Genomic DNA, 18,678 nt, shown 5'->3' on the forward strand with positions numbered 1-18,678 from the left:
TACTCGAGAGAAATTGGGCTACAAATTCAAGTATAAATTTTATCCTTTTACCCCTTGTAAAAATTCAAAAATTGGGTCTACAAGAACATGCAAGTGTAAAAAATTAAGATTTTGAATTTTCTCCTTCACTTTGCTGCTTTTCCTGTGAAACACCTAAAGGGTTAAAACGCTTACTGAATGTCATTTTGAATACTTTGGGGGGTGTAGTTTTTATAATGGGGTCTTTTATGGGGTATTTCTAATATGAAGACCCTTCAAATCCACTTCAAACCTGAACTGGTCCATGAAAAATAGCGAGTTTGAAAATTTTGTGAAAAATTGTAAAATTGCTGCTGAACTTTGAAGCCCTCTGGTGTCTTCCAAAAGTAAAAACTCATAAATTTTATGATGAAAATATAAAGTAGACATATTGTATATGTGAATCCAAAAAAAAAAAATATTTGGAATATCCATTTTCCTTAAAAACAGAGAGCTTCAAAGTTAGAAAAATGCAAAATTTTCAATTTTTTCATAAAATTTTGGGATTTTTCACCAAGAAAGGATGCAAGTTACCACAAAAATTTACCACTATGTTAAAGTAGAATATGTCACGAAAAAACAATCTCGGAATCAGATTGATAAGTAAAAGCATTCCAGAGTTATTAATGTTTAAAGTGACAGTGGTCAGATGTGCAAAAAAGGGCTGCGTCCTAGAGGTGAAAATGGGCTGTGTCCTTAAGGGGTTAAATGCATCACTATGTTATTACATGTGTCACTGTGCATTATATGCTTCACTATGCTATTACATGTGTCACTATGCATTATATGCATCACTATGTTATTACATGTGTCACTGTGCATTGCATGAGTCACTATGCTATTACATGTGTCACTGTGCATTATATGCGTCACTATGCTATTACATGTGTCACTGTGCATTACATGCTTCACTATGCTATTACATGTGTCACTGTGCATTACATGTGTCACTATGCTATTACATGTGTCACTATGCATTATATGCATCACTATGTTATTACATGTGTCACTGTGCATAGCATGAGTCACTATGCTATTACATGTGTCACTGTGCATTATATGCGTCACTATGCTATTACATGTGCCACTGTGCATTACATGCTTCACTATGCTATTACATGTGTCACTGTGCATTACATGCGTCACTATGCTATTACATGTGTCACTATGTTATTACATGCATCACTATGTTATTACATGCGTTAAGGTGCATTACATAGTTACATAGTTACATAGTTAGTATGGTTGAAAAAAGACATACGTCCATCAAGTCCAACCAGGGAATTGAAGGGAAGGGTGTAAGACGATAAGGGAAAGGGATGTAGTTTTATAATTCTGCATAAGCATTAATGTTATTTTGTTCCAGGAATGTATCTAACCCTGTTTTAAAGCTGTTAATTGTTCCTGCTGTGACCAGTTCCTGAGGTAGACCGTTCCATAAATTCACAGTCCTCACGGTAAAGAAGGCGCGTCGCCCCTTTAGACTAAACCTTTTCTTCTCCAGACGGAGGGAGTGCCCCCTCGTCCTTTGGGGGGGTTTAACCTGGAACAGTTTTTCTCCATGTTTTTTGTATGGGCCATTTATATACTTATATACGTTTATCATATCCCCCCTTAAACGTCTCTTCTCAAGACTAAACAATTGTAACTCCTTTAATCGCTCCTCATAGCTAAGATGTTCCATGCCCCATATTAGTTTAGTCGCGCGTCTCTGCACCCTTTCCAACTCCGCAGTGTCCCTTTTATGAACAGGCGACCAAAACTGAACAGCATATTCCAGGTGAGGCCGTACCAATGCTTTATAAAGGGGGAGTATTATGTCCCTGTCCCTTGAGTCCATGCCTCTTTTGATACATGACAATATCCTGCCGGCTTTGGAAGCAGCAGCCTGACATTGCATGCTATTCTGTAGTCTGTGATCTACAAGTACACCCAGATCCTTCTCTACCAGTGACTCTGCCAGTTTAATCCCCCCTACGACATACGACGCATGCAGGTTATTAGTACCCAGATGCATAACTTTACATTTATCCACATTGAACCTCATTTGCCAAGTGGATGCCCAGACACTTAGTCTATCCAAGTCATCTTGTAACTTATGCACATCCTCTATAGACTGTACCGTGCTTCAAAGCTTGGTGTCATCTGCAAAGATAGAAACAGAGCTGTTAATACCATCCTCTATATCATTGATAAATAAATTAAACAGCAGCGGGCCCAGTACTGAACCTTGGGGTACACCACTAATAACCGGGGACCAATCAGAGTACGAATCATTGACCACCACTCTCTGGGTACGATCCATGAGCCAGTGTTCAATCCAGTTACAAACTAAAGTTTCCAAGCCCAAGGACCTTAACTTACCTGTCAGACGTCTGTGAGGGACAGTATCAAACGCTTTGGCAAAATCCAGAAACACTATATCCACAGCCATTCCTCTGTCAAGGCTTCTACTCACCTCTTCATAAAAGCAAATTAGATTGGTTTGACAACTTCTATCCTTAGTAAACCCATGCTGGCTATCACTTATAATACTATTATCCCCTATGTATTCCTGTATGTAATCCCTTATAAGTCCTTCAAACAATTTACCCACAATGCACGTTAGACTTACCGGTCTATAATTGCCTGGCGAAGACCTAGAGCCCTTCTTGAAGATTGGTACCACATTAGCCTTGCGCCAGTCCCTTGGCACAATACCAGACACCAGAGAATCTCTAAGGGTACAGATATTACTGAACTTACCTCTCTAAGAACTCTTGGGTGTAGTCCATCCGGCCCTGGAGATTTGCTTACATTTACTTTACTTAACTTACCATGTACCATCTCTACATTAAGCCAGTTCAATACATTATATGATGTGTTACCAGCACTGACCTGGCCAATGTCAGCTCCTTCTTCCATATATATACAGAATTATATTCATCACTATGCTATTACATGTGTCACTATGCATTATATGCATCACTATGTTATTACATGTGTGACAGTGCATCACATGTGTCACTATGCTATTACATGTGCCACTATGCTATTACATGTGCCACTGTGCATTACATGAGTCACTATGCTATTACATGTGTCACTGTGCATTATATGTGTCACTATGCTATTACATGTGTCACTGTGCTGTTATATATACACATATACATGTACATATATATATATATCCATGCATAAACACGTGTGTATATTCAGGCAATATCCATAGTCTATTGTGCAATAATGGGCAAATATAAAGCAGAATCATTACAGAAAATTACGGTGGTGGAGTCAGGTAAGTATGGTAACAAAGTAAATATATAAGGGCAATAGGTATCAAGTAAAATGAACAAGTCTCACCAGTGATCCTGTGTATTATATATAGAGTCTAGCACATAATATGCAAGCAGAAAAAAAAGGAACAAACAGGCACATGACTTTTATAAAGAGAACCAGCCACAAATGTATACAATGTATGTAAGGGCATACATATTGCAGCACAAAAGAGGTTGTAGTGGAGCAACATGGAGGCATCTGTAAACAAAGATAAGGAAAATGCACAGGAACACAAATTCACACTGACTAATATAAAATACTCACATATAGATTGCTGCAGAGGCGGGTGCAGTATGGCCTTAAGCCAGGAAGATAGAACGGTGCAATGTGATCAGAAAATCGCATGGTGTGAGGTGAGAAAGATGAGGAGGTCCGTGTTCAAATGGCGTCCCGACCGGACGTGACGGGAGCCCACTTCCGTTATGTCTGTGCTCTACATTCGGAAAGGGCCAGAGGAAAATGCGCATCATGCTGTTACCTCTGCAGTGCCCAATTACCTCTTGACAAAGCCGTGTGAAGCGGCGAAACATGTCGAGGGGGCTGCAAATTGATTTTAAATCAGTGATTGTCCTTCCCATAACTGTGTGCACACTGCAGGTACACACAGATATATTAGTGACCCTTTGAAGCCGGAGTGGCGGTAACACAATCAATTCAGATGGGAAGAGAGACACACTGATGTTTTTAATCCTTTTCTTTTTGTGTGTTTAATTACAATTGCAATAAAGATATAATATATGGTAAATTTAGGGTATTAGTGGATCACCCTTTTGGTGATCTTTTGGTAAATAGGTTAATCAACCCTCCATGTATTGGTCCTAATGGATCATATCATGCGCATGTGAGATGCGAATATCGCGTGGAACGCAAGTATGCGTTCCACGGGACATCACATGACCTGAAAAAGGTGCCAGAAGAGGCACAAAGGGAGAAATGATGCAATAGAATGATAAGAGAACATGGAAAAGAGAGCAAATATGAGAAATTAGTAGAAAAGATGGATAAATAGTTAAGATGTAAAGTGTATGATTGAAGTATGTATGACTTATGTGAGTGTAATAAGGCTACTATAGGAAAAGGGAGAAGAGGAGTGTCACGATGCCGGCTGGCAGGAGGTGGATCCTCTGTGCCAGAGAGGGATTGGCGAGGACCGCGCTAGTGGACCGGTTCTAAGCCACTACAGGTTTTCACCAGAGCCCGCCGCAAAGCGGGATGGTCTTGCTGCGGCGGTAGTGACCAGGTCGTATCCACTAGCAACGGCTCACCTCTCTGACTGCTGAAGATAGGCGAGGTACAAGGGAGTAGGCAGAAGCAAGGTCGGACGTAGCAGAAGGTCGAGGGCAGGCGGCAAGGATCGTAGTCAGGGGCAACGGCAGGAGGTCAGGAACACGGGCTAGGAACAGACAAGGGAACGCTTTCACTAGGCACTAATGCAACAAGATCCGGCCAGGGAGTGCAGGGGAAGTGAGGTAATATAGGGAAGTGCACAGGTGATCACACTAATTGGTAATTGGGAAGATTGGGCCAGGCACCAACATTGGTGCACTGGCCCTTTAAATCGCAGAGACCCGGCGCGCGCGCGCCCTAGGGAGCGGAGCCGCGCGCGCCGGGACAGGACCGACGGAGAGCGAGTCAGGTACGGGGACCGGGGTGCGCATCGCGAGCGGGCGCCACCCGCATCGCGAATCGCATCCCGGCTGGAGGCGGTACCGCAGCGCACCCGGTCAGTGGATCTGACCGGGGCGCTGCAGCAACGAGAATGAGGCGAGCGCTCCGGGGAAGAACGGGGACCCGGAGCGCTCGGCGTAACAGTACCCCCCCCCTTGGGTCTCCCCCTCTTCTTGGGGCCAAAGAACCTGAGGAAAAAAAACTTAATTTTTCCGAGATGAGGTCCGATGCACATTAGGAGGGGTTCTGTGCGGAAACGCACGAGACAGTCCAATCTTTTATTGTTAAAACAATAGATGTAGAGGGGTCTGGCGAGACTGGTCACAGGGACGTAGAACCTGTTGATAAGAGAGGCCAAAAAAAATTTTCCTGCAGATCCGGAATCCAAGAAGACCATGGTAGAGAAGGAGAATGTAGAGGCAGATATCCGCACAGGCACAGTAAGGCGTGGAGAAGCAGAGTTGACATCAAGAACTGTGTCACCTTTGTGCGGAGTCAGCGTACGTCTTTCCAGGCGGGGAGGACGGGTAGGACAATCCTTCAGGAAGTGTTCGGTACCGGCATAGTACAGGCAAAGATTCTCCATGCGGCGTCGTGTCCTCTCTTGAGGTGTCAAGCGAGACCGGTCAACTTGCATAGCCTCCGCGGCGGGAAGCACAGGAACGGATTGCAGAGGACCAGAGGAGAGAGGAGCCGGGGAGAAAAAACGCTTCGTGCGAACAAAGTCCATATCCAGGCGGAGCTCCAGACGCCATCCGGAAGAACGCATGTCAATGCGAGTGGCAAGATGAATGAGTTCATGTAGGTCAGCAGGAGTCTCTCGTGCGGCCAGAACATCTTTAATGTTGCTGGATAGGCCTTTTTTAAAGGTCGCGCAGAGAACCTCACTATTCCAGGACAACTCGTAAGCAAGAGCACGGAACTGAATGGCGTACTCGCCAACGGAAGAAACACCCTGGGCCAGGTTCAGCAGGGCAATCTCGGCAGAAGAAGCTCGGGCAGGCTCCTCGAAGACACCACGGACCTCAGCGAAGAAGGACTGGACTGTGGCTGTGGCAGAATCATTGCGGTCCCCATCAAATTTGTCCGGCAGGGACAAGCAGGGGTTAAGAACGGCCGGTTGCTGCGGAGGAGTTGCAGGAGCCGGCGGAGGAGATAGTTGTTGCAGCTGTAGCTGTGACTGAAGTTGCTGTATCTGCGGCAGCAGCTGCTGTATCTGTGACTGATGACGCTGTGTCTCGGAGATCAAGTATGCCAGCTGTTGATCTCGTTGGGCGATCTTTACGCCAAATTTGTCCGGCAGGGACAAGCAGGGGTTAGGAACGGCCGGTTGCTGCGGAGGAGTTGCAGGAGCCGGCGGAGGTAGTTGCAGCTGTAGCTGTGATTGAAGTTGCTGTATCTGCGGCTGCAGCTGCTGTATCTGTGACTGAAGACGCAGTGCCTCGGAGGTCAAGTATGCCAGCTGTTGATCTCGTTGAGCGATCTTTAGGGCTAGCTGGGCGACCAGTGTAGGATCTTCAGCGGGATCCATGGCCGGATCTACTGTCACGATGCCGGCTGGCAGGAGGTGGATCCTCTGTGCCAGAGAGGGATTGGCGAGGACCGCGCTAGTGGACCGGTTCTAAGCCACTACAGGTTTTCACCAGAGCCCGCCGCAAAGCGGGATGGTCTTGCTGCGGCGGTAGTGACCAGGTCGTATCCACTAGCAACGGCTCACCTCTCTGACTGCTGAAGATAGGCGAGGTACAAGGGAGTAGGCAGAAGCAAGGTCGGACGTAGCAGAAGGTCGAGGGCAGGCGGCAAGGATCGTAGTCAGGGGCAACGGCAGGAGGTCAGGAACACGGGCTAGGAACAGACAAGGGAACGCTTTCACTAGGCACTAATGCAACAAGATCCGGCCAGGGAGTGCAGGGGAAGTGAGGTAATATAGGGAAGTGCACAGGTGATCACACTAATTGGTAATTGGGAAGATTGGGCCAGGCACCAACATTGGTGCACTGGCCCTTTAAATCGCAGAGACCCGGCGCGCGCGCGCCCTAGGGAGCGGAGCCGCGCGCGCCGGGACAGGACCGACGGAGAGCGAGTCAGGTACGGGGACCGGGGTGCGCATCGCGAGCGGGCGCCACCCGCATCGCGAATCGCATCCCGGCTGGAGGCGGTACCGCAGCGCACCCGGTCAGTGGATCTGACCGGGGCGCTGCAGCAACGAGAATGAGGCGAGCGCTCCGGGGAAGAACGGGGACCCGGAGCGCTCGGCGTAACAAGGAGGGAAAAAAAGGGGGAAAACTGGGATAGATAAGTGTGATGTGACTATAACATGGTTTGTCTGGGTCTTTTGAGAAAATTGGGGAATGACATAGAAAAATGGTATATGTGGGTTATATCAATGTGGATATAGAATATATGGCAATAGAGATCGAAATGGCCAGAAAAATGGAATGTGTGGGTTATAGGATATATGATAATATGAGAATAGAGTTAGAAGTGGCCAGAATTGAAAAATGTGATGTGATAACATATGTATGTGTAGAGATAGGAAAAGTAGAAAAGAAAGTATAAGGGAGAATAAATGAAAAAATGAAATAAAATGAGCATTGTAGATAACACTGGACTGATAAAGAAATGTCAGAAGAAATTATGAAACAATAAGATAGAGAGATAGGGCAACATGGGTGGACAGACCCATTTAGAGCGGGGAAGGGAAATTGGAAAGGATAGTAGTGATAATTGGATAAGAGGTGGGAAGAAGCTAATAATAGTGATGAAGAAAAGGATACGGTGGTCAGAGGATGGCCATCTCAAGTGGCCTAAAAAGGAATAATAGGATTGTTAATGGTTGTAGAAAAAAAATTAAAATATTACATAATACACGACTATGTCATTTGTGTAATATCGTATTCCCTATTAAGGCCTAAGGGTTCCAAGGTTTGTAGGGTATGTATCCAATATGCCTCTTCGTTTTTTCTGTTGCCACCTCTGCATGGTTTTGGGATCTGTTCAATGACCTGGAATAGTAGCTGTGCAATAGTATGTCCTGCAGTGATGAAATGATAGGGAATTGGCAATAGGGTGTTCTTCCTTCTAATTTTGGATTTGTGTTGAGAGATGCGGTCTCGGATATGCTGGGTAGTCTCGCCAACATACCCGAGACCGCACGGGCATTTAATGATGTAAACAACAAAGTATGAATCACATGTAAAAAAAACTTTAATGGGGTACGGTTTACCTGAAAGTGGGTGGTACACTTTATTACCTTTGGTGATGCTATTACATTGTACGCAATGAAGACATGGAAAAGTACCTTGTTTGGGCAATGAGAGTTTGGTTTGATTTGGGGTACGACTGCTGCCAATGTCGGCTCTGATCAAACTGTCTCGAAGGTTGGGGGGTCTTTTGAAACAAGGTAAAAATGGTTCTTTAAATTCAGGAACATTAGGGTAGGCTCTATGAAGTAACGGCCTGTGTCTGCTGATGATCCCCTGTATCTTGTATGCATAGGGGTGGAAAGTGTGTAAGAAAGGTATTTATTTCTACATTTGATGAAGGATTGGGACCCTATTCCAGCACCACTAATTGAAACAGAGAGTGCCAAATCTTTACCTACATGTAATAGCATAGTGATGCATATAATGCACAGTGACGCATGTAATGCACAGTGACACACATACTAGGCATGGTGCTGTATGCAAAGTGTATCCAACAGCATTGTAAAGTAGGTAAAGTAACATATGCCTGGTGTAGTAATGTATAAATGGAAAGGTGATGTATGCATAGCAAGGTAATAATGTCATTGTAGTAACATATGAGATGATTATGCATACACATATGCATATCCAAGCACTGAAAGGGTGAAGACATACTCTCAGAGACTGAGCTTGTCCAACACTGCAATATTTAAGGGGGCTCAGCTGGCTGCAGTAGAACTTAACAGCTGAATACAAAGCAGCAAGTGATGCAAAGATTACTGGCACCTAATTTGAAACTGTCAAAAACTGCACCGACACGGAAAGTTATGCCCTCTCATGATTCCACAAGTAAAACCAAACCTCCTCCAGCAGATGAAACCCCTGCCTGTAGGAGCTCTCTATTAGCTGAATAAGAGCCTAGGCCAGTGTTTCTCAACCAGTGTGCCTCTAGCTGTTGCAAAACCACAACTCCCAGCATGGCCAGACAGCCAAAGCCCCTAAAGAAATACAGCTATACCAGCCATTAAAGGGGTACTCCGGCGCTTAGACAGCTATCACGCGCCCTCCCATAGGCTTGCATTGAGGGTCGGAGCATGACGTCACACGGGGGCGGAGGCGTGTCGTCACACGCCACCGGCCCTGTGGTCGTCGGTAATCAGACCCGGAGCGAACACACTCCGGGGACTGATTATAAACGGGGTGCGGCGTGCAAGATCACGGGGGTCCCCTTTGGATAGGGGATAAGATGTTTAAGCACCGGAGTACCCCATTAAGCCTGCTTGCTTATAACCTAAAGCCCGCAGACTGCCTGTAACCATGACAGCCAAAGCCCCTAGTTAATGTGGTGTCCCTGCCATCACCCCCTGCCGCTGGAAGATATAACCTGCATGCTACCGGCTGATGCTGCATGCTATACCAGCTGATGTTCACAAGCTCCGTTCTTCTCGTGGACTTCACTGGCTCCTGAATGCTATCTCTTATACCTGCTGCTGAATGCTGCCGAGTAGCTGAATCTGAATCAGAGCTTCCGCCACATTAGACATAATTGAGCAAGACGTCAACTGCTGCCGGTGAGTGCAGCGTGAATGAGTTGCCCCTCCCACATATACGGCTAATTAAGCCTAACACATATAACAATAAACTAGGTTGGAACTAACGATTGCCATGCTTGATTGGTGTGTGATGTCGTGATGTATAAGGTTGTCCGATATCTAATCCATTTTCTTGAATTAAACACATCAAAAGGTTCTAGTTTAATATAGCTAATTGTTTGTTTATTTTCTTAGACATCCTTCCCGTCTTCAGACTGCAGAATCACTTTTGCCGATGTCACCAGATGAATATGATGATCTAACCAAGCTTGTTGGACCTGCCGAATTTGAAATTGTATGTTATGTATATCAAAATTCTCTGTTTCTATTGTTTTTTTGTTTGTTTTTTTCCTTTTGTTTTTTTTCCTAAGGAATGTTATTTAAGGGGTTATCTGGTGGAATTTTTTTATTGCACTACTGTCCCCAGCTTGCCTAATAAAACAATCAAATCTTAAACTTACCTTCTCCGCTCCCTCATAACCTCCGGTATCAGGGCGCCCCATCTCTGGATAGTCTGCATCTCCTCCGGAGCCAGCCAGAGTTGTTGCCACAGTGGTGTCCTGTCTTGGCCATTGATTGGCAAGTGGCACTGTCAGTTCCAAAAGCTACAGACGGGGCACCCTGATACTATTCCCTACATTGGAGCAGAAGAAAGTAAGTTTTAATTGTTTTATTAGGCAGGCTGGTGACAATAGTGCAATAAGAATTTTCCCCAGAAAACCGCTTTAAGGCAAGGCAGTCAGAGTGCTATTAAAAAATGCAAATTTCACAGTACCTCACGTGAGTCCACCCTTACATTTTTGTAAATATTTTTTATATCTTTTCTCGTGACAACACTGAAGAAATGACAATCTGCTACAATGTAAAGTAGTGAATGACAGCCTGTATAACAGGGTTTAATTTTGCTGCCCCCACAATATAACTTAATATACAGCTATTAATGTCTAAACCTTGGCAACAAAAGTGAGTACACCCCTAAGCGGAAATGTCCTAATTGGGCCCAATTATCCATTTACCCTCCCCTGTGTCATTGTTAGTGTTGCAAGTTCTCAGGTGTGAATAGGGGCCAGGTGTATTAAATTTGGTGTTATCACTTTATTCTACTGGTCATGAAGTTCCACATGGCACCTCATGGCAAAGAACTCTCTGAGGATCTGAAAAAACATTCTTTTTCATGAAGTTGGCCTAGCCTATAAAAATAAAAAAACACCCTGAAACTGACTTGCAGAATGTTGGGCAAGACAATATTTCCCAGTACAGATTCCACTCAGAACACGCCTTGTCGCATTCAAGTTGCACATGCTTAGAGTCATATGCAGAGGTTTTCTTTAGGAAATAGATGTATGAGTTCTGCTAGTATTGCAGTGGTTGAAGGGGTCAGACTGTCAGTGCTCGGACATAAAAATGTGTTACATGTTCCATTGGAGTGCATGCTCAGGAGGATGTAAAGCTATGTAATGTGAAGAACTTCACATTTCAATTTCAAACTAAATGGAGGGGCAAATTCAAATCAAACAAGACTGTAAGACTGAGCTAAACGTGTGTTGGGCTTTAATAGTAACCCCTTCTCGGGTAGCAGGGGGGGGGGGCAGAGTAGTCTGTAAGGGTGAGAAAAAGAGGTGTGGGAGGAGGACAGCTGAGTCTGGAGGAGACAAAAGATGTCTGTAAGGTAGAGACAGAGGACTTGGACAGAGGGGTCTGGGGGTGGTAGAGGGGTGTAGGGGAAAAAATGGGTCTGGGTGAGGAGGGAGGGGTCAGTTGAGGGGATAGTACAGGGGTTGGATTCAGACAAACTGAGAAGAAGGTATATGCTTGTATTATATGCAGGGGTGCAGTGTGTGGCAGTATTATATTCAGGGAGCAGTGTGTGGCAAGATTATGTTAAGAGGGTACAGTGTGTGGCAAGCTTATATTCGGGTGTGCAGTGTGTAGTAGGGTTATATTCATATACAAACCAAAAGACATGGACATAATTCCCAGGGTCACAGACCTTTTATTATTAGTCCCTCCCCCCCAACCCCCCCCCCCCCCCCCCCCCCAAAAAAAAAAAAAAATAAACATAGCTTTTTATTAAGCCTGTCAATACTAACAGAATAAATAATAAGAATAAACTAAATATAGTACAAAACTTAAAAGGTGCAAACACTGTATGTGATGTCAGTCATATATACGGTACTTGTTATCACTGGGTATGTTCCCTACTAATGTAACACATTCAAAAGTCCAATGGCCTGCAGTGCTCACTGGAAAGAGGAACACACACAATGCTGCTTAGTTAAAAACTTAACCACAATGCCCCCTCTGAAGGTTTTGTTGCAATAGCAACATCCTCAGGAGGAAAATGAGCATCAATGACTTTCAGTTCTTAGTATGTACATTCTTCCTGAGTATTTACAGGTTGCATGTGGTTGATAGGAGTGTGGTTGTAGCTATTACACTATCCCTTGCAGACAACATGTACATACTCAGGTAGCCTGTACATGCTGAGATCTGAGAGTAAGAGTGCAACGAAACTGTACCGCTGGTATTAGTGAGAATATTGAAAAAGAAGGCTGGGTGTGCATGGGTGTGGCTAAGGGTGTGGTTAGGGGAGTGACATACGGTGTGGTAAGGACATGCTAGGGGCTATGTGCTTTAGCCCTGGGGTTTTTGGAGACCTAGATACACCCCTGTAAACCACACATATTACATCATAGTTTATGAGGTTGAAAAAAGACAAGAATCCAACAAGCTCAGCCTATAACCCTACTGTGTTGATCCAGAGGAAGGGGAAAAAAACCTTAAGAGGCAGATGCCAATTGCCCCATCCCTGACTCAAAATATCAGAACAAATACATGACTGTATAAAAAAAAAGTCTCCTTATATAAAGGTGCCCGAAATTTGACAAAATACTTTGTGTGTGGTCTGACTTATACAGAGGCAAAACAATGTTCTTGTCATGAGCCTTAAAAACACTTAAAGGGGTACTCCAGTGGAAAACAAATGTTTTCAAATTCTCTTAATGGATCCCATACCTTTATTAGCCTTTGTAGTAGCTACCTGTCACTGGTCATTAATCTGTATGCATTAAAAATAGAAAAAGGTGGACATCAATCATAAAAGAGAAGCAAAACTCCAACACGTTTTGAGCAAAATGTAGCTCTTAATCATGGCTATATGTAGCCCAAAACGCACTGGAGTTTCACTTTTCTTTTATGATGTCCACCTTTTTCTATTTTTAATGTATACAGATTAAAGGTTTGATGGTTTAATACTACATGCACCGTTATCCTTGGAAGAGCTGGAGGAAACTTTATTTTTTCTTTTGTTCTGATTCATAATACATATATACATACGTCATACATACATACACACATCATACATGCATAACCTACACACACACACATATATATATATATATATATATATATATATATACACACACACATACATACATAATGCATAAATACATACTATATGCATACAAACATCATACATATATAATACATGCATACATCATACATAGATAATACATATGCGTGAATACGGGTAGAAAACAGACATGGTGCACATCTACAATCTTGTATAATGATCTGATTGCTTCTCAGCATAATTTCAAAAACTAACAGGTTGTTAGTATACATTTTTGATCAAAAAGTACAAGCCCACTCGCCACATCAAGGCCACCTATTTAGAGTGGGTCCCTAACGTCCCTAGCATAAAATGGCGTAGCACCGGGCGGCGACCACCACCGCCGCGACACCAGTGCCCACGGGGGGGGAAACGACCCACTGGCAGAGCGGCCCCAATGCCACTCAAACCAGTCTATGGGTCGCACCACCCTGCAGACACGGCGCCACGGCAGCAACGGACGCCGCACAGCACCACACCAGTGTGAACAAGGTGTAATAGCTCACTTACCATGCTCTCCCAGTCAGACTGGGAGGCTGCTAGGAAAGAAATGGCCCCTGTGTAGCTAACTACTACTTATATAGGGTTGGGCTGAGGGGGTGGGGAAGAGTGCAGCACATGTTCAAACAAAAAAAAAAGGAGGGGATAGAAAACACAGTGTGAATTCGGGTAGAAAACAGACATGGTGCACATCTACAATCTTGTATAATGATCTGATTGCTTCTCAGCATAATATCAAAAACTAACAGGTTGTTAGTATACATTTTTGATCAAAAAGTACAAGCCCACCTATTTAGAGTGGGTCCCTAACGTCCCTAGCATAAAATGGCGTAGCACCAGGCGGCGACCACCACCGCCGCGACACCAGTGCCCACGGGGGGGGAAACAACCCACTGGCAGAGCGGCCCCAATGCCACTCAAACCAATCTATGGGTCGCACCTCCCCGCAGACACGGCGCCACGGCAGCAACGGACGCCGCACAGCACCACACCAGTGTGAACAAGGTGTAATAGCTCACTTACCATGCTCTCCCAGTCAGACTGGGAGGCTGCTAGGAAAGAAATGGCCCCTGTGTAGCTAACTACTACTTATATAGGGTTGGGCTGAGGGGGTGGGGAAGAGAGCAGCACATGTTCAAACAAAAAAAAAAGGAGGGGATAGAAAACACAGTGTGAATTCGGGTAGAAAACAGACATGGTGCACATCTACAATCTTGTATAATGATCTGATTGCTTCTCAGCATAATATCAAAAACTAACAGGTTGTTAGTATACATTTTTGATCAAAAAGTACAAGCCCACTCGCCACATCAAGGCCACCTATTTAGAGTGGGTCCCTAACGTCCCTAGCATAAAATGGTGTAGCACCGGGCGGTGACCACCACCACCGCGACACCAGTGCCCACACATATTATGTATGCACACCATACATAATACATACACATATCCATAATATATACATGTACACATCATACATAAATACATCATACATAACATACAGTACATACATAACATATATATGATATGTATGTACTGTATGTTCTGTATGTATAATGTGTGTATGTATTATGTATTTATGTATGTATGATGTGTATGTATATATAATGGATTTGTGTATGTGTTATGTATGGTGTGCATATGTATGTATTATGTATGTATTATATGTGTATGATGTTTGTATTTATGCATTATGTATATATATATATATATATATATATATATATATATATATTATACATACATAATGCATAAATACAAACATCATACATATATAATACATACATACATACATAATATACACATGCACACATCATACATAATACAGCATACATCCATAATACATCCATAATACACACCATACATATTACACACACCATACATACATAATACACACCATACATACATATAATACACACCATACATACATATTACACACATCATACATACATACATAATACAGACCATATATACATACATAATACACACACCATACATACATATTACACACATCATACATACATACATACATAATATACACCATACATACATATTACACACACCATACATACATATAATACACACCATACATACATATTACACACACCATACATACATAATACACACACCATACATACATATTACACACACCATACATACATATTACACACACCATACATACATATAATACACACCATACATACATATTACACACACCATACATACATATAATACACACCATACATACATATTACACACACCATACATACATAATACACACACCATACATACATATTACACACACCATACATACATATTACACACACCATACATACATAATACACACCATACATACATATAATACACACCATACATACATATTACACACACCATACATACATATTACACACACCATACATACATAATACACACCATACATACATATTACACACATCATACATACATACATAATACACACCATACATACATATTACACACACCATACATCCCACCCCCCTCCCGTCCTCGGTCTGTGCACTTTTCTCACCTGCGGCAGCCATGTTGGGGTCAGAGGCCGGGCATCCCATCCCATCTGCTGCACACTTTGCACCATCGCCCACTTCTTCCTCATGCCGAGGAATGGACACACGGTACCAGGAGTTGCGGCCAGGATCATCCCAGGAGGTGGAAGCAGACGTGCGCAGCTGCAGGGCAGCCCCTGCGTCTGCAGTTAGCGCAGCAGTGTGCGCGGCCGGGGAAGGGGGAGGAGCGGCCCGGAGGAAGGGGAAAAGAGTGGCCCAGAGGAAGGGGGGATAGAGCGGCCGGAGGAAGGAGGGATAGAGCGGCCGGAGGAAGGGGGGATAGAGCGGCCGGAGGACGGGGGATAGAGCGGCCGGAGCCGCAAATTAAAAAAAAAAATGCATTTTAAACCCCTTAAGGACCAGGCCATTTTACACCTTAGGACCAGAGCGTTTTTTGCACATCTGACCACTGTCACTTTAAACATTAATAACTCTGGAATGCTTTTAGTTATCAATCTGATTCCGAGATTGTTTTTTCGTGACATATTCTACTTTAACATAGTGGTAAAATTTTGTGGTAACTTGCATCCTTTCTTGGTGAAAAATCCCAAAATTTGATGAAAAATTAGAAAATTTAGCATTTTTCTAACTTTGAAGCTCTCTGCTTGTAAGGAAAATGGATATTCAAAATATTTTTTTATTTTATTCACATTTCCAATATGTCTACTTTATGTTTGCATCATAAAATTGATGTGTTTTTACTTTTGGAAGACACAGAGGGCTTCAAAGTTCAGCAGCACTTTTCCAATTTTTCACAAAATTTTGAACCTCGCTTTTTTTCAGAGACCAGTTCAGGTTTGAAGTGGATTTGAAGGGTCTTCCCTTTAGAAATACCCCACAAATGACCCCATTATAAAAACTACACCCCCCAAAGTATTCAAAATGACAATCAGTAAGTGTTTTAACCCTTTCTGTGTTTCACAGGAATAGCAGCAAGTGAAGGAGAAAATTGACAATCTTTATTTTTTACACTTGCATGTTCTTGTAAACCCAATTTTTGAATTTTTACAAGGGGTAAAAGGAGAAAATGTATACTTGTATTTGTAGCCCAATTTCTCTCGAGTAAGCACATACCTCATATGTTTATGTAAAGTGTTCAGTGGGCGCAGTAGAGGGCTCAGAAGCGAAGGAGCGACAAGGGGATTTTGGAGAGTACGTTTTTCAGAAATGGTTTTTGGGGGGCATGTTGCATTTAGGAAGCCCCTATGGTGCCAGAACAGCAAAAAATAACCCGCATGGCATACCATTTTGGAAACTAGACCCCTTGGGGAACGTAACAAGGAATAAAGTGAGCCTTAATACCCCACAGGTGTTTCACGACTTTTGCATATGTAAAAAAAATAAAAAAAAATTTCACTAAAATGTGTGTTTCCACCAAATTTCACATTTAATAGCAGAAAATACCCCCCAAAATTTGTAACCCCATCTCTTCTGAGTATGGAGGCACCCCATAAGTTGGCATGAAGTGCATTACGGGCGAACTACAATGCTCCGAAGAGAAGGAGTGATATTTGACTTTTTGAGAGCAAATTTTGCTCGGGGGGCATGTCGCATTTAGGAAGCCCCTATGGTGCCAGAACAGCAAAAAAAAAAAAAAACACATGGCATACCATTTTGGAAACTAGACCCCTTGAGGAAAGTAACAAGGAATAAAGTGAGCCTTAATACCCCACACGGGTTTCACGACTTTTGCATATGTAAAAAAAATTATTTTTTTCACTAAAATGTGTGTTTCCCCCCAAATTTCACATTTTTGCAAGGGTTAATAGCAGAATATACCCCCCAAAATTTGTAACCCCATCTCTTCTGAGTATGGAGGTACCCCATAAGTGGACCTGAAGTGCACTACGGGCAAACTACAATGCTCAGAAGAGGAGGAGCACCATTGAGCTTTTGGAAAGAGAATTTGTTTGGAATGGTAGTCAGGGGCCATGTGCATTTACAAAGCCCCCCGTGGTGCCAGAACAGTGGACCTCCCCCCACATGTGACCCCATTTTGGAAACTACACCCCTCACAGAATTTAATAAGTGGTGCAGTGAGCATTTACACCCCACTGGCGTTTGACAGATCTTTGGAACAGTGGGCTGTGCAAATGGAAAATTACATTTTTCATTTTCACGGATCACTGTTCCAAAAATCTGTCAGACACCTGTGGGGCGTAAATGCTCACTGCGCCCCTTATTACATTACATGAGGGGTGTAGTTTCCAAAATGGGGTCACATATGGGGGGGGTCCATTGTTCTGGTACCATGGGGGCTTTGTAAACACAAGTGGCCTTCAATTCCGGACAAATTTTCTCTTCAAAATCCCAATGGTGCTCCTTCTCTTCTGAGCATTGTAGTGCACCCATAGAGCACTTTACATCCACATATGGGGTATGCTCTTACTCAGAAGAAATTGGGTTACAAATTTTGGGGGGCTTTTTTTTATTTTCCCTTGTGAAAATGAAAAATTTAGGGTGACACCAGCATTTTAGTGAAAAAAATTTTTTTTTTCATTTTCCCATCCAACTTTAATGAAAATTTGTCAAACACCTGTGGGGTGTTCAGGCTCACTATACCCCTTGTTACGTTCCGTGAGGGGTGTCGTTTCCAAAATGGGGTCACATGTGGGTATTTATTGTTTTGTGTTTATGTCAGAACCACTGTAAAATCAGCCACCCCTGTGCAAATCACCAATTTAGGCCTCAAATGTACATGGTGCGCTCTCACTCCTGAGCCTTGTTGTGCGTCCGCAGAGCATTTTACGCCCACATATGGGGTATCTCCGTACTCAGGAGAAATTGCGTTACAAATTTTGGGGGTCTTTTTTTCCTTTTACCTCCCGTGAAAATAAAAAGTAAAGGACAACACCAGCATGTTAGTGTAAAAAAAATTATTTTTTTACACTAACAGGCTGGTGTAGACCCCAACTTTTCTTTTTCAT

The 18,678-nt window shown here is 43.4% G+C and overlaps 1 protein-coding gene across 5 annotated transcripts in view; it reads left to right on the top strand.

The window, feature by feature from the left end:
• Positions 1-18,678, top strand: part of STAT1 (signal transducer and activator of transcription 1) — a 1,320,138-nt gene that overhangs the window by 1,284,465 nt on the left and 16,995 nt on the right. For all 5 annotated transcript variants that reach the window (XM_056535944.1, XM_056535945.1, XM_056535942.1 and 2 more), the window contains one exon: positions 9,977-10,076. In XM_056535944.1, coding sequence (XP_056391919.1) covers positions 9,977-10,076 — 100 coding nt within the window. The remainder of the gene's footprint in view (positions 1-9,976; positions 10,077-18,678) is intronic.

This window comes from Hyla sarda, chromosome 8, assembly GCF_029499605.1.
Source record: "Hyla sarda isolate aHylSar1 chromosome 8, aHylSar1.hap1, whole genome shotgun sequence".
Lineage (NCBI taxonomy): Eukaryota > Metazoa > Chordata > Amphibia > Anura > Hylidae > Hyla > Hyla sarda.